The sequence below is a fragment of the Protopterus annectens genome, chromosome 2.part1 (assembly GCF_019279795.1).
Source record: "Protopterus annectens isolate FY-2018-M chromosome 2.part1, PAN1.0, whole genome shotgun sequence".
Classification (NCBI taxonomy): domain Eukaryota; kingdom Metazoa; phylum Chordata; order Ceratodontiformes; family Protopteridae; genus Protopterus; species Protopterus annectens.
In genome coordinates this window covers 328,765,139-328,780,931 of record NC_056729.1, presented here as the reverse complement: position 1 = coordinate 328,780,931, position 15,793 = coordinate 328,765,139, and the positions used below count along the sequence as shown (strand labels likewise).

The window sequence follows — 15,793 nt, the reverse complement described above, 5'->3', positions numbered from 1 at the left end:
ACAGTCAGAGTGTCAAGCAGTCACAGCCCTTAAGGCCAAACACAATGCCAGACACACTAGTCATTGGTGACTCCATAGTCAGACACACTGACATCCCGCTCACCAGACTGAGTAAGGAGAAGGTCACAGTAAGTTGCCTGTCGGGTGCTAGAATCCACCACATAACCCATGCACTCAGGTCTCTCAACAGCAGGTACAAGTACGACTCAATCATTGTCCACGCTGGTGTTAACGACCTGAGACGTACCTCCTTGGACTACATGAAAAGAGACATAGAGGAGCTCTCTGATTATGTAGCCCAAGCAGGTATGACCCTGACCTTGAGCAGTATCCTACCTTCACCAAGAATGATGCCACAATACAGAGATAAGATGATCAGCTTTAACAATTGGCTTAAACTCTGGTGTCATTCAAAGGGGATCCAATGTCTGTCTGCCTGGGATGACATGCTGGACAAGCCACGCTGCTTCGCAATGGACGGCTTGCACTTATCACCCCTGGGATTCCGGATTTTGGCAAAGGCTCTTGCCACCCCCATAGTGCCTTTTTTAGGCAAGGCTCAAATTCTAAACCTACCACCCTAGAATAAAACAAAGAAAAAAAACTAAGGGTAATGCTGCTCAATGCCAGAAGTCTCACCCTCAAGATGCACGCACTCGAGGCCCTTCTCAGTATGGAGAACATCGATGTCTGTGCTGTGACAGAAACCTGGTTCAAGGCTCCTGAGAGCACCCCAGCACTATCAGGTTTTACCTCATATCATGCGTTCCGGCCCCAAAACCCGGACAATACCAAGAAAGGAGGAGGGGTATCCATATTCATCAAGGACACCCACACCTCAAGATTGGTGGCATCGCATGATGCATCGGAAACCATCCAGGTGCAATTAACCATAGGCAAGACTGCTCTGCAATTTGTAGCATGTTACAGGCCTCCCTCGCAAACTCAGGAACCTCATATGGCCTTCCTGAAAACACTGGAGGGGATAAATGTTTCTCCGAACACCATCATACTAGGTGACTTCAACTACCCTAATATAGACTGGGAACACTACTCAAGCCCAAACACTCTAGCCCAAAAGTTCCTGGAATTCATAAACTCAAATGCCATGGAACAACTAGTCACCATCCCCACAAGAGGAGAAAACATACTTGATCTCATCATCACGAACATGGGAGCACAATGTTCAACGCCGGAAGTATACCCCTCACTGGTGAGATCTGATCACAAACTAATCTCGCTGGAGGTCCTCATCCCGCCCCCACCCGAAATGAAAAAGACCACAGTAAAGAACTTCTCGAAAGCCGACTTCACACTTCTAAAGACTAGCATGGTCTCCTTTAAGGCCCCTGAGCCAGCGGTTAACATTACTCAAACCGCTGAATCACTTACAAATGCCTTCTACCAGCACCTGCAGGGCTGCATGGATCAGGCAATCCCAAGCAAAACAAAGACTCTTTGTACCAAAGGCAAGCGTCCAGTCTGTGGTGGACCCCAGCCATAAACAAACTCTACAACAAAAGGAGAAAGCTACTACAAGATAGAGCAAAATCCTTAAAAGGTAAGACACCGCTGATCACTATAAGTAAAAAGCTAAGAGCTCTCATAAAATCATCCAAAGCTAATTTTGAGAAAAAAATAGCTAAGGACTCTAAAGACAACCATAAGGCATTCTTTAGCTATGTCAGAAACCTAGGAGGAAACTCCCAGATATGCTCAGAATTAGTTCAAAATGATGTGAAGATTACTGATCCTACAGACATTGCCAACATACTGGCTGAAAGGTTCAGTGCAAACTTCTCCCCCCCCTCCCCACCTAAAGGAGAGATATCTATACCAAATGATTGTAGCCCCCCAAACATCTCTAACGCCCAGGTGAGAACTGCTCTCTCCAAGGCAAAGAACACAGCATCCATGGGACCTGATGGTGTCCCCGGCTGTGTGCTCCATGAACTCAACGAGGAATTAAACTCACAGTTAGGACAGCTGTTTAATCTTAGTCTCACCTCCGGATACGTACCTAGGGAGTGGCGCACAGCGACTGTGGTCCCACTCCACAAAGGCGGTGCCTCCACCGACCCTGGAAATTACCGTCCCATTAGCTTGACAAGCCTTATCTGCAAAGCCATGGAGAGGATCATAATGGATCTCATAAATAAAGACATGGGGAACTTGCAGACTTTGGATCCAACCCAGTTTGGCTTTGTCAAAGGCAGATCATGCCTTCTAAACTTGGTTGACTTTTTCGAAACCGTCACCAAGGCCATTGACGAGGGAAAGGCAGTCCATACAGCCTACCTAGACCTGGCGAAGGCTTTTGATACAATACCTCACTCTGGTATCATTGAAAAACTCATCAACTTAAATGTAAACCCATACATTACAAGATGGGTTGCAAACTGGCTGAGTGACAAAACCCACAGGGTCAGAGTTGCTGGCGCCATGTCAGACTCAAAGCCTGTCACAAGTGGTGTCCCACAGGGCTCAGTCCTGGGCCCACTCTTGTTTGGCATCTACTTTTCTGAAGTACAAGCAAACACAGGAGGGTTATGGCTGACAAAGTTTGCAGATGACTGCAAACTGGGCGCCGTAGTGGAAAACACATCCGACACAGATATCCTTCAGAAGGGTCTCACAGAAACGGATAACTGGTGCCAGAGCCATGGCCTAAAGTTAAATGCCAAGAAATGCATAGTCATACCCTTCGGGAAAAATAAGGTTACCCCTAGCTACCATATAGGTGGCAATCCCCTGAACACAGAAGAAGTTATTAGGGACCTGGGAACCCAGGTTTGACAGTAGCCTTTCATTCGACACTCATATTGCTAAAGTAGTTAGGAAGACCTTCTACATTGCCCACCTTATCATGAAGGGATTCACATCTAGATCAAGGGAAGTCATAGTCTCCCTATACTCATCACTCATCAGACCAATGATCGAGTACAATGCCCCATTCGGAATGTATCTGACCCGACACTTGCAGCAGCTGGAGAGGCCACAAAAGTTCTTCACCAAAAGGATAAAGGGTCTCAAAAATCTGTCTTATGCTGCCCGACTGAAAGAACTCCAGTTATATTCAGTTGCTTACCGCTTGCTCAGAGGTGACCTATGCCTGACATACAAGGCCATGTCAAACCCAGATTTGATGAACATGCTTCATCTCAAAAAAATCTAGATCCCTCAGAGCCACAAGGGCGCGAGACTTAAACCTCGACACGGTTATTAATAGGATGTGCTGGAGGGATAGATTCATCACCCAAAGACTCCCTATGCTGTGGAACAAAATCCCGGTTTATGTGAGGCAGAGCACCTCGCTGGCCTTGTTCAAGAGGAATCTTGACCAATGGATGGGAGATCGCAGATACACCCCAGGGGTTACCTCAGTGTCACTGCTCGACATAGGCACAGCAAAATAATGGGCATAGTTTCTCCAAACTAAAGGGGTGGCGTAAGCCACAAAACTATGGGCTAGGCTTATAAATGCCCTCGGGCAGATAGCCTAGTATGAACCTATGAACACCTGTCTCCCTCTATTAACTTCACACTCACTTCTAACAATGGCACCCTAATCACTCCAGACCAAACAACCAAACTCTTGGGTATTACTATTGACAACCTTCTAAAATTTGACTTTCATATCAACTCTATCATAAAAACAACTAACAGAAAGCTAGGTTCTCTCTACAGAATCAAATCTTTCTTAACTCCTGCAGCTAGAACTACCATAGCTAGAACCCACCTAATCTCTATCCTATTATACACTTCCCCATATACACTAATCTTTCAAAACATAATCTCAATAATCTTACATCATCATACAACAATATTGCCAGATTTGCTACTGCCTCTCCATATAGAACACATCATTGCCTGAATCTCCTAAAACTAGGGTGGCTGGAGTTACCCTACCTAATTCAATACTATCAACTTACTATAGCCCACAAAGCCCTTCATCACCCTGAGAATACACCAATGCTCTCCACCTTCATAAAACCCTATAACAACCTGAAAAACCTACGCTCTTCTAATAAAATATTGATTCAAACTTTTCTATCAAAGAACGCAGCAGGTGACTCCACATTTTCCAACTCAGTTGGCAAAATATGGAATAAACTTCCTCCAGACCTCACAGCCCTAACTTCAATTCTACTATTTAAAACCAAACTTAAACACTTCCTAATCAACCACTGGCTATGCTCTTGCAATAACCCTAGCTGAACTTTTTTACTCCATCCCTTCTCTTGCCCCCTGTCCTCTTTCTCCCAACTCTTTTATTTTTATATGTTCCATTTCTGTAGGGTATCTGTCTCTCCCTTCTAAAAATAGACTTTACTCAAATGTTTATTGTTAAACTTATATATAATGTAATTAATTCTGTTACATACTAACTTACCTGATCTTGCTTACCTTCTATGTCTCTGTCTGATCACCTTTGCCTGAACATCCTTAACTGTGGTTTAAACTCCTTGTTTATTATTGTGCATTCTTGTATTATATATTTGTCAAGTAGTAGATAGCGGAGCTTTTCTCCCCGGGCCTCCACTGAAAATGGACATGTATCCAGTTGGACTAGCCTGGTTAACAAATGTAAAATAAAATAAATAAAAATGGTTAGTAATAATACAACAGTGATCAGTCCGACATCTACTTTTATGGTAAGTGGTTAAACAGTTGTACTATCTAATATTGGAGTTCGACAGTGGAAGAAAAAAAAAGTGGAAGACTGGACCACTTGTGTGTTTAGGAAGGTACAACAAATTGGATAAGTCCTCCTTGGAAAATGAAATGATAGGGTTTTTACGGACTGGGCAGTGTAATTTGAGATTGAATGAAATTGGGCCTGATTATGCAGGGTGTTTTTGAGGATGGACGAAGTTTAAAGGAGAATACTTTTCTTAGTAGTTGCATTATCTAGTGGTAATAGGTAGTACGTCTATGTAGAACCAATTTTAATACAACCCAGCCACTGATAGAAAGCATTGTTTATTTGAAAGAAATAGATTATTATTATTAATCTTATTATTCGGCTTCCTCTCCAATCCCCAGCGCCGAATGGTTTGCCTCCGGAATATTTTTCTTCAGAAAATGGCAGGCGTGTCCCAATAAGGGTGCTCTCAAGCTGTTAAAAGATCAAACACCTTTGATGGTGGGGGTGGGCTACCTTAAAAGCTAGCTGTTGTGTGTTGGACTTAGGCTTGTCAGACTTTTGTAATGATGTAAATACAGAGTCAGAAGTTTTTAAGTCAAGTGAATCGCTATATATTAAAAAAAAAAAAAAAAAAACGTGGTAATAGCAGCTGCCTGAAGGGGTTGGACCATTGTCTATTTTTAGTGTTGCTGTTATGCTGCATCATTAGCCTTATCTTGTCTTTTATACTTGGATAAAAGAGTGGCTAAGTCTGTATACAGTGTGTGTGTGTGTGTGTGTGTGTGTGTGTGTGTGTGTGTGTGTGTGTGTATGTATATATATATATATATATATATATATATATATAGATATAGATATAGATATATATATATATATATATATATATATATATATAGATATAGATATATATAGATATAGATATACATATATATAGATATATATATATATAGATATAGATATATATATAGATATAGATATTTAGATTAAAATATGGAAAAATATCTGGCTTGGTGTTGCATTTGTAGTGTCTGTATTTCTGTCTTAGGTGGCTGAAGGTTCAGAGGTAGTGGATCCAGGAGGCAGCTAGCAGTGGTGGAATACTTGGACATCTGGAAGTGTGGTAATAAATACCAGACCTGAACTGAAGATCGGTTGTAGGTGTAATGGCATTAGGACTTTAAGTCCTGGAGCCAAGGAAGTGTACAAGGGGGGGACCCGACATGGGTAAATATATTATTGTTATCCAGATAGGATGGAATAAAATGTACATTAAACCATACATTCCATAAATGTTGCTGCACTGTATGTTTCCCTAATTGGCTTTTCTTTGTGAAAGGGGTGGAACTGTTGAATCATTAATTTCTGCAGAACTGTATATTCTTGTGATCCTTAATGTCCTTTTTTTCTGAATTTTAGGGAAGCTATGAGAAATTATTTAAAGGAGCGAGGTGATCAAACTGTATTAATCCTTCATGCAAAAGTAGCGCAGAAATCCTATGGAAATGAAAAAAGGTATGTAAACATGAGGACATTTCTCCATATGAAACCTGTAATGGAAAGTGGTTTAGCAACTGGAGTCCCATTGAAAATGCATGCTGAATCTTCAAGCAAGTTAAAATTGCTATGTTCGTTTGTAAAATTATAGGGATGGTAATAACACTGATCACGTTAATCAGCTGTGGATATCGCTTGGCTGGAAGATTCTTTAAGATGGAAAATATGTTCATTATGCTGTATTTGATGAAGTATTAGCTGTACTTAAATTTCACAGCTTGAACCTATTCATCCACTCCATCTGTTCCAACATATGGGTCTTCAAGCCTCTGCTTGGATCCAGTGTAGCATTGAGCCCTTTGCCCTTCCAAAATCTTATCTACCATAATGTCCTGCTCCTCCCTGACTAGCTCTGATCTCTTTTACTGCTTTTTTGAAATTGCAGTAAGATTTTTGAAAATAACTGCTCTAACTCTTATTTATTTAATTTCTCAGATTGTAGGTTGCTGTTGGTAGCCCCGTGGGATAGTTAGGGTTAGTATTTAACTTGTATCTCACATTTCTGGAAACTTGACTAGATTAGCATTTAATTATGATTGTATAACCCTTCCCTTTTCAGACTTGTTGCCATCTTCCTTCTGTCCTTCTTAGGGTGTTAGCTGTTAATTAGCTGTGCTTGTTAGCATTTAGTGTGTGTAAGACTATTATATGTTTGTCTTATAATTAGCTTGTTTAGGAAAGTCAGTTTGTAGACTGTTGTGCTTGCTTCTAAGTACTGTTTTTGCATTATTGTTTGGAGTTGCTTATTGTGTGGTTCTAGTTACTTTGCCTATTGTGATTGCATACTTGTAATGGAGAATTCCACCACTTTCAAGAAGTTCTCTGAGTTTGGGCACAAAATTTCCTCTCAAGCTGTTTATGATCTTTTTGTTGTTTGGGAGTGTCTCGTATCAGTGCCTCCTGCAACATTTGTGCTGCCTTTGGTCCCAGTGCACTTGCAGACTGGATAGACTTCTTCCTCCATATCCAGAAACTACTAAACCTATGAAGTCAGGTCATAAACTCTGTAAAGCCAAGCATTTGGATCCAGAGAATCATTCCAGTGAGTCTTCATTTCTGTTGTTGGCTCCTAAGGTTTTGAAGATTGAGGAGTATGCTGCACAGAACCCTGCCTGCACTCTTCCCCCAGATCCAGAGACAGGAGTTACTCTTACTTCATGACTCACCAAAGAAACTGAAACTACCAGTTTTGAGACCACCTTCAACCCTCCGCATGAAATCATTCCAGTCCCACATAAGTACCTCAGAAGTTAATTTGGATTACATTTTGCAAAAGATTCTTGGTTTCCAAAAAAACCCGCAAAGTACCTCCATCCTATCTTGGACCCAAGTTTTCTGAACAACTATGTCACAAGTACCTGCTTTTGAATGGTCTGAGTGCAGTAATTATTCTCTGTCTTCAGAAAAATGAATGGAGGTGCTTCATACATCTCCAGGATGCATACTTTTGCATAGATTTTTACGCTTTTGCTTTGGAGACAGTCTCTTCCAATTCAGAGCTCTGCCTTTTGGTCTTGCCTCAGCCTCCAGGCTGCTCAAGAAATGCATGCTGACAGTAGAAGCTCATCTATGTGTTTTGGGATACAAGATTTTCCCTTACCTGGACGACTGGCTTCTGGCTGTCTCTTCCAAGGAATCTCTTCTATAAGTCAGGGATTACGTGCTTCACCTAGACTTATTTTTCTGATTTTCTGTCATTATTTAGTCTTTCTGGGGTGACAGTTGGGCATGACTATAACCCTGATTGCTCTCCCACAAGACAGAATGTTATCCCTGATAACTGCAGTACAAAATGTTATGGAGCTTGAGCTCCTCTAGTGAGGTCTGTTTTAAAGGGTACTGGGTCTCATGACATCGTCAATATTAGTGGTGCAATTCACTCATTGCTAAATCAGGATTTTGCTCTGGCTACTTCAGTCACAATGGTCCCAGAAATAAGATTCACTTAGTCATGCAAGACTCATCTGCAGTGGTGCCTTCAATTCTTCACTGGTATCTGCAAGTCGGCTCTTCTAGATTCACTCTCCAGTAGTAACTATGACCACAGACATATACTCCTTGGAGTGGTGAGGGGGGTGGCATTGCAAAGGGAGAATGGTCCAAGGTTTTTCAGAATTGGAAGCTTGTCTTCACATAAATGTCCTGGAGATGAAGGCAGTTCTTATAGTGTTGTAGCAACTAAAAGACTGTCCTTCCTGTGGGAGTGATAAACACACAGACAATATGACAGTAATCTGGTATATAAACGAGCAGGGGTAACCTGCTCTTGTGCACTTTGCCGCAAAGCTTTTAGAGGGTGGCAGTGGTTGATGGCCTCTCGCCGGTTTCTAACTGCAAAACGTATTCCCTGGAAGTTCAGTGATCTAGCAGACAGGCTTAGTAGGACCCTCCTGTTGCCTCACAAGTGGTTCCTGAATCAAGTAATTGCCAAGGAGATTTTCAGTTGCTGGGACACTTCCAGTTGTGACCTAGTTGTGACTCCACAGAACACAGAGTGTAACAGTGATTTTTGCCATTCTACATCATCTGGGGCATACCCCCGGGGATCCCTCTGTTCTGCTCATGACTAGGCTCATACAAACGGCAGATCGGTGCATGGCTACAGTCGTCCTCATAACCTCCTTTTAGCCAGTGCAGATATGAGTTCCCCTCCTCAAAACTTACCTGAAGGAGTTCTCTTGGTTTTTTGATTCACTTCTGGATGTCATCACTCACCCCCCTAGGACCCAAACCTGGGCATTCCCATCCTGAAGTTAACCACTTGGTTTCTCCAGTTCCAGTGATGGCAAGGGGGATGCATCTTTCCCTTGTGATGTGATCTACATTCTTACAGCTTCCCAGAAGCCCTGATGTTTTAAGTCTATTGCAGTAAATGGAAAATATTTGCCTTATGAGCAGAGTCTCTGAACATAGAGCTTTTTCAACTTTTGTTGGAGGTGTTTTTTGTTGTTTTGCTTTCCTTGTTTAATTCTGATTCTAGTTTTTTAATTTTGGAAGCATTAACCAAACCTCCATTTGAACCAGCAGCATCAGTAGACCTAAAATTTATTTCCCTGGAAAACTATTTTCCTAGTGGCTATCTCTTTGGCGGAGAGGATTTTAGCACTTCACACTTAACATTGTTTTTCACAAGGATAGTTACTTTGGGTCTATATTAGATAAACAAACTTTCAAAAGTTCGACTGTCATATGGTCGACACCATATGATTGAACTTTTAAAAGTTCGAACATCTAATAAAAATAAAATAAACTACACAAATAACCTGCCTGAACGTTTTAAGCAGGTGGGCAAGCCCCCCTGCACCCCCTCGCTCTCTAAATATATCAACTCCAAAGTCACACTACAGTGCAGAAAAGGGAAATCTTCCTATTACGTGCTGTACAGAGATCTCCGTTAAAATGTTTGAACTTTAAAAAATTCGATCATATGGTGTCGGCCATATGACCGTCGATCTTTTGAAAGTTTGATTATCTAATATTGACCCGTTACCTTGAGAATGAATCCTTCCTTTTTTGCCAAAGTATCTTCCGAGATCAATCTTTTACAACCTATTCATATTTGTGTTCTCCCCTGACTTCCAAAGTAGAGAGGAATACACTTTACATACATTGTTTGTACACAGGCAGCTCCTTTTGTAACTCCACATAATGGCACCCTTTAGAAAAAATTAGCAACTGTTTGTATCCTTTGCCCAGAACAAGCTGGGAAAGAAAGTTTCTAAGATTTCCTTGCATCAGTGGTTGTCTGACTGTACCCGCCATAACAGATATTTACCCTCCAAGTCCAGGACTTGTTTCACTACATCCATAGAGGCTTCAGCAATATTTTTCAAATTATTTTCCTTTTATGACGTAGTCAGGCGGTTACACAGTCTTCCTCTCACACCTTTATTAAACATTAAAAGTTGGACTATATTTCCAGAAGCAGAGCCTCTGTTCTGAAATGTCTCCCGTCTTGAGGCCACCCAGGAGTTGTGCAATTGGGGAGTTTGATCCATATGTTGTCTTTGCTAGACTGGATAAATAGGATATGAAATTTATGTAATTACCATCTTTTTATCCCAGTCTGTCTGATAAGACAATCTGTCATGTTCTTCGTGTTTCACTGTTGCAGTCATCACATTTGGGTTATCTGCCTGCAGGTAGCCCTCAGTCGGCCCGAATACCAGAGTCTTGGGATTTCTGCGTCTGATGCTGTCACCTCTTCCATCATGTCAGGTCATCAGAGGTATAAAACATGCAGCTGACGCCATTACATCAGTCTTTCTTGTCGCATGGGAGCCCGAAGCAGAAGCAGTTCACAAGTGCTGGTTGGCTGCTACCTGAAATTTTCATTTTTCGAGTTTCAAACCTGAAGTCTTCTAAAGTTAAGTACCCCATTGGGGATTCTTTTTTCTTGCTCTAACTGATGTCAAACTAATGTCAGAAAAACAATTGTCTTGCCTGAGGAAAGCAAATACCTCAGAGATTTTCATTCTTACTGCATCACCCGTTTAGGCCCAGACCACGACGATGTCCTTCATGGATGCATCTGCAGTCATAACAACTGGGTTGTCCTGTCGTCAGGCAGCCCTTCAGTCGGCCGGATTCCAAAGTCCGGGTCCGGCTTCGGCTGATGTCGCACTCCACCCGACGTCATCTCTGTTGGTCTTCGGGTATAAAAGCATCAGCTGACGCCATTTTCCTCAGTCTTTCTTGCCGCGTGGCGCCCGAAGCAGAAGCTGTTCGCAAGTGCCGGTCGGTCGGATCCAGAGATTACTTCTACCGAATACTACTTCGAAGACTTCTAAAGCTAAGTACCCCGTTGGGGACTCTTTCTTGCCTCAGCCGATGTCAGAAAAAGTTAACAATTGTTTAACCTGTGGGAAACAAATACTTCATAAAGATTTCCACTCTTACTGTCTGCCTTGTTTAGGCCCAGCCCACGACGTAGCAGCCTGTTCGGCCTGTGCTTCTTTCAACCGACGAACGCTTAGGCGTCGGTCGGAGTTTGCAGAACAGATGTTCTTCGTTCCCCATTGCTGCAGTCCTTACTATTGGGTGTAGTCCGCTGTCCAGTCGGCCCGAATACCAGAGTATATGGCTGACGTCGGTCAGGGCGCATTAGACTGACGTCAGTACGTCAGGGTACTAATGCGCATGACCGACGTCATATCCTCAGTCTTTTTTGCCGCATGGTCCGATGCAGAAGCAGTTTTGCGAGTGCAGGTTGGCGTTCTGAAATATTTCCGAAACCGGAGTTTCAGACCGAATCAGAGTTGGCTAAGTACCCCGTTGGGGAACATTTTGGTTTTTCTTGCCTCAGTATTTAACCGGATGTCAGAAAAAGTGAATAACTGTATTTCTTGTGGGAAACAGATACCTCATAGGGATTACCATACATTGTGTATACCTTGTTTAGGGCCTGAGCACGACGTTGTTGGTTGCCGCTCTTGTGCTAGGTTTAACAAACGCACTATTAAGAGACGGTTAGACTGTGCCAGGTTAGTGTTTGGGAAGCGTTGCAATTATAAAATGCCGTCGGATGCTCCGGCCCGCTTCGCCTAAGAAGCGCAAGGACAAAACAGCGAAGCCTAGGGTTGATGAACCGCAGTCCCGGACGCCGGTTCTTTAGAAGGCTCAGTGGAGCCAGAGGTTTTGCCAGGAGTTTCTTTGGAGTCTCAGGCAGAGACTTTACTGTTACAGGATGTGCCTTCTCAGGAGGTAGGCCAGGCTGAGGGGGCTTCTCAGGTAACTGTTCTTCCCTCTCTTCCCAAGGTAGTTAGAGCCTCTCCTTCTGTTGCCAAAACTTCTTTGAGAGGTAGGCCAAGTTCAGCTTCAGTGGGGGCTTCTCCTAGCATTTCGGGTTCTGTACCTAAGAAACATATGCTTAAGATGGCAGAAGATTTGATTACTATGATTAGAGGTTCTATGCCCCCTCCTGATAAGAGGCCCAGGGTGGAACCGGAGTTTGATAGTTTTGAACAGTGTTCAGAGGCTTCTGAGTCTTCTGTGGAAGACTTGCAGGAGTATCCTCCTTATTCTGATTCTGATGTGGATGATTCCACTCCTACAGCTTCTCCACCTGAGGATTTCTCATTTTCAGAGACTCTACATTCCATGAGGGAGCACTTTAAATGGGAAGGCCAGGATTACTCTGATTCCAGGAAAAGGCTTAGGGAATTCTTGTTTTACCCCAGCATAGGCCCTTAGCTATACCTCCTGTGTTGAATGTGGTGGAAGATGTTTTGCAGAGGCTTCCCTGAACCCTGACTCTTTGCCTCCTGCTCCTGTTAAACCCGATAGGTACTATAGGGTGCCTGAAGCTCATAAGTATTTGTTTAAGAGTCCTAGGGCGGACCCAGAAACTGTTTCTCAGGGGCCTAAAGGTGTTAAGGCCTCTGTGGTTAAAAATCCTGTTCCCACTGATAAAGAGGCAAGGGCTTTGGATAGGTGGGGAAAGAAAGTGTATACTTCTTCCACTCTAGCCATGAGAGCGTTGAATTGTCAGTTTCACATGCTAAAATATCAAAATTATCTCCTTTCACAATTGAAATCTAAGGTGGATGCTTTGGCGGAAGGTATTGAGTGTAAAGAGTTGTTGGATTTGGTTCATGTGTCTGAACAAGTGGGTAAGCATTCTTTGCAATGTGGTTTTGATGCTGTACAGGCCTCCTCGAGGGTGGCTGCCACTAGTTCTGTTCTTCGCAGGCATGCCTGGTTGAGGGATCAGAATTTAGCTGAGCATGTTAAGACAAGGATTTTGGATGCTCCTTTACAGTCTGATGTGTTGTTTGGTTCGCCTGTGGAAGCAGTTTTAAAGAAAATGGAGGATAAAGCTAAGTCTATGCAAACTGTTAAAGATTTTTGCAGGTGCAGCCACCAAGTTTAGTAGAAATTGGCCTGCTAAGGGGTGGACATATCCTGCTTATGATTCCCAGTCTAGGGGTAGGTCTAGACGTGGTAGGGGCAGAGCTCAAGGTTCTTTTAGGCCTAGAACAGGGAGTTCACCTGCTCAGACTTCTGGTGAGGGCAGGGGTCAGTCCTTTCGTAAACAGACCCAATGACCTGCCCTTTCAGCTGCCAGTAGATTCTCGTCCTGGTAGCTCCTTTGGGTGGAAGACTGTCTCTTTTCAAAGAAAATTGGGATTTAATTACTCAAGACAGATGGGTGTTGGATATCATTCACCACGGTTACAGGTTTTATTTCCATACAATGCCTCCTTTCAAAGGCATGCCAGACGTTCCTCCTCCACAAAGAAAAGAGGCTCACAAGCAAATTTCTCAGTTACTCCAGATGGGGCCATTCAGCCAGTTCCTGTATCAGAAAGGGGCCTAGGATTTTATTCTCGCCTGTTCCTAGTACCAAAGAAGGGGAACACGTGGAGACCAATTTTGGATTTATCTCTCCTCAACACTTATCTGGACATTCCCAAGTTCAAGATGTTGACGTTACAACAGCTTTTACCTCTGCTGGGCAAAGATCACTGGATGGTAACTTTAGATCTCAAGGAAGCTTACCTTCATGTGCCTATAAGGCTAAGTTGCAGGAAGTATCTGCGGTTTCGAGCTGGAAATTCTCATTATCAGTTCTCTGCATTGCCCTTTGGCTTATCTACTGCGCCCAGAGTATTCACAAAGGTTCTGGCTCCAGTGATAACTTACCTCAGGCTGCAAGGAATTCAAATCTATCCTTACTTGGACGACTGCCTGATTCTGGCTCAAGAAAAGGAAGACCTTCTACAGCATCTGGAATATGTTATAGCAGTGCTAAGATGCCTAGGGTATTCTGTGAACGAAATAAAGTCCAGTCTAGTACCCTCTCAAGACATGTGCTTTCTGGGTGTGAGACTGAATACAGCAGCCCAGATGGCCTTTTTAACCCCGGACAAACAAAAGAGTCTATCACTTTACTTCCATCAACTATCTCATCAGTCCGTGCTGACTGCAAGGACAGTCCTTCAAGCATTAGGGTTCATGGCATCTTGTATTCTGGTGCTTCCCAATGCCAAACTGCATATGAGGAAGCTACAATGGTATCTCAAAATGTATGGACACAGCACTGCCAGGATTTGGACACTGTCATTCAAATAATACCTTGCCTTCAAAAAGAATTTTTGTGGTGGGCTCAGGAATGTCACCTAAACAAGGGACTCTCTGTGACCCGGCCGGAGGCGAGTCAGATTTTAACGACAGATGCCTCGGACATTGCTTGGCGAGCTCATCTAAATGGAAAGTGGATACAAGACAAGTGGCCTGCCAGACTACAGCATCTACATATCAACATGAAGGAGATGTTAGCAGTCCAGTTTGCATTAATGGCTTTCAAGGAGTTAATTCTTCCAGGGCAGGTGTTGATTCTAACAGACAACACAACTGTCATGTGGTACATCAACAAGCAAGGGGAACACATTCTTATCCTCTATGCAGGCAAGCAATGATTTTATGGGAGACTGCGCTAAGCTTGCAACTAACTCTTCAGGCAAGGTTTCTGCCAGGAGCACAGAACTCCTTAGCAGATGTGTTAAGCAGACAAATCATGGATCCCCACGAGTGGAAACTGGATCTTCATGTATTTCAGAAATTGACAGTGTCATGGGGAACTCCAGACATAGATCTGTTCGCTTCTCCACTAAACCACCAGCTGCCAAAGTATTGCACAAAGGGGTTTCATCACACAGCTTGGAAAGTGGATGCTCTGTCTTTCAGTTGGAAAAACCTTCATGTGTATGCCTTTCCACCTCTGCCTCTTCTTCCAAAGGTACTGTTAAAGGTCAGACAAGACAGGCCAAGGATGATTTTGATAGCTCCAGTTTGGCCTCTGCAACACTGGTACCCACTACTACGGAGTCTGGTAAAGAAGCCTCCATGGCCTTTACCTCTGATTCCTCATCTGTTATCTCAGAAGGACGGTCATCTGCTCAATGTCAAGCTTCACTCTCTTCATCTAACAGCCTGGCATATTCTGTGTTGAAACACAGCAGGTCTCAACTTCCTCAACAAGTTTTAAATGTGATTATGGAAGCTAGAAGACCTAGTACAAGGAAAGTGTACGCAGAAAAATGGAAGAGATTTTTATTTTGGAGCACAGCAAAGAATTTGGAGATCTCTGAGCCTAATTTGAGTGTGGCTCTTCAATATCTTACTGAGTTATTGGACAAAGGTTTGTCCTTCTCTTCCATTAAGATTCATGCTGCAGCAATTTCAGCTCACTATGATTGTGACCCACCATTGTTTTCATCCTTTGTTCAAGCAGTTTCTTAGAGGGGCAAAGAATATAAGACCCCCACGTGAGCTCCTACTCCTGCTTGGGATCTCAATTTTGTGTTGGAAAAACTTACTCTACAACCTTTTGAGCCTGCGGCTACTGCTGAATTGAAATACTTGTCATGGAAGACTGCTTTTCTGTTGGCTATAACTTCTGCAAGAAGGGTGTCTGAGTTGCAGGCCCTTATGGCAGTAGAGCCCTTTTTGATTTTCCATAAGGATAGGGTATCATTACGTACTAATCCTTCCTTTATGCCTAAGGTGGTTTCTAGTGTGGCGTTAAACCAAACTATTCATTTGCCTACTTTCTATGCAGATCCCCAAAATAAGGGGGAAAAGATTTTT

The 15,793-nt window shown here is 43.0% G+C and overlaps 1 protein-coding gene across 3 annotated transcripts in view; it reads left to right on the top strand.

The window, feature by feature from the left end:
- RBPJ (recombination signal binding protein for immunoglobulin kappa J region) overlaps positions 1-15,793 on the top strand; it is a 1,681,970-nt gene that overhangs the window by 325,911 nt on the left and 1,340,266 nt on the right. For all 3 annotated transcript variants that reach the window (XM_044062156.1, XM_044062154.1, XM_044062155.1), the window contains exon 3: positions 6,065-6,160. In XM_044062156.1, the coding sequence (XP_043918091.1) occupies positions 6,065-6,160 (96 nt within the window). The remainder of the gene's footprint in view (positions 1-6,064; positions 6,161-15,793) is intronic.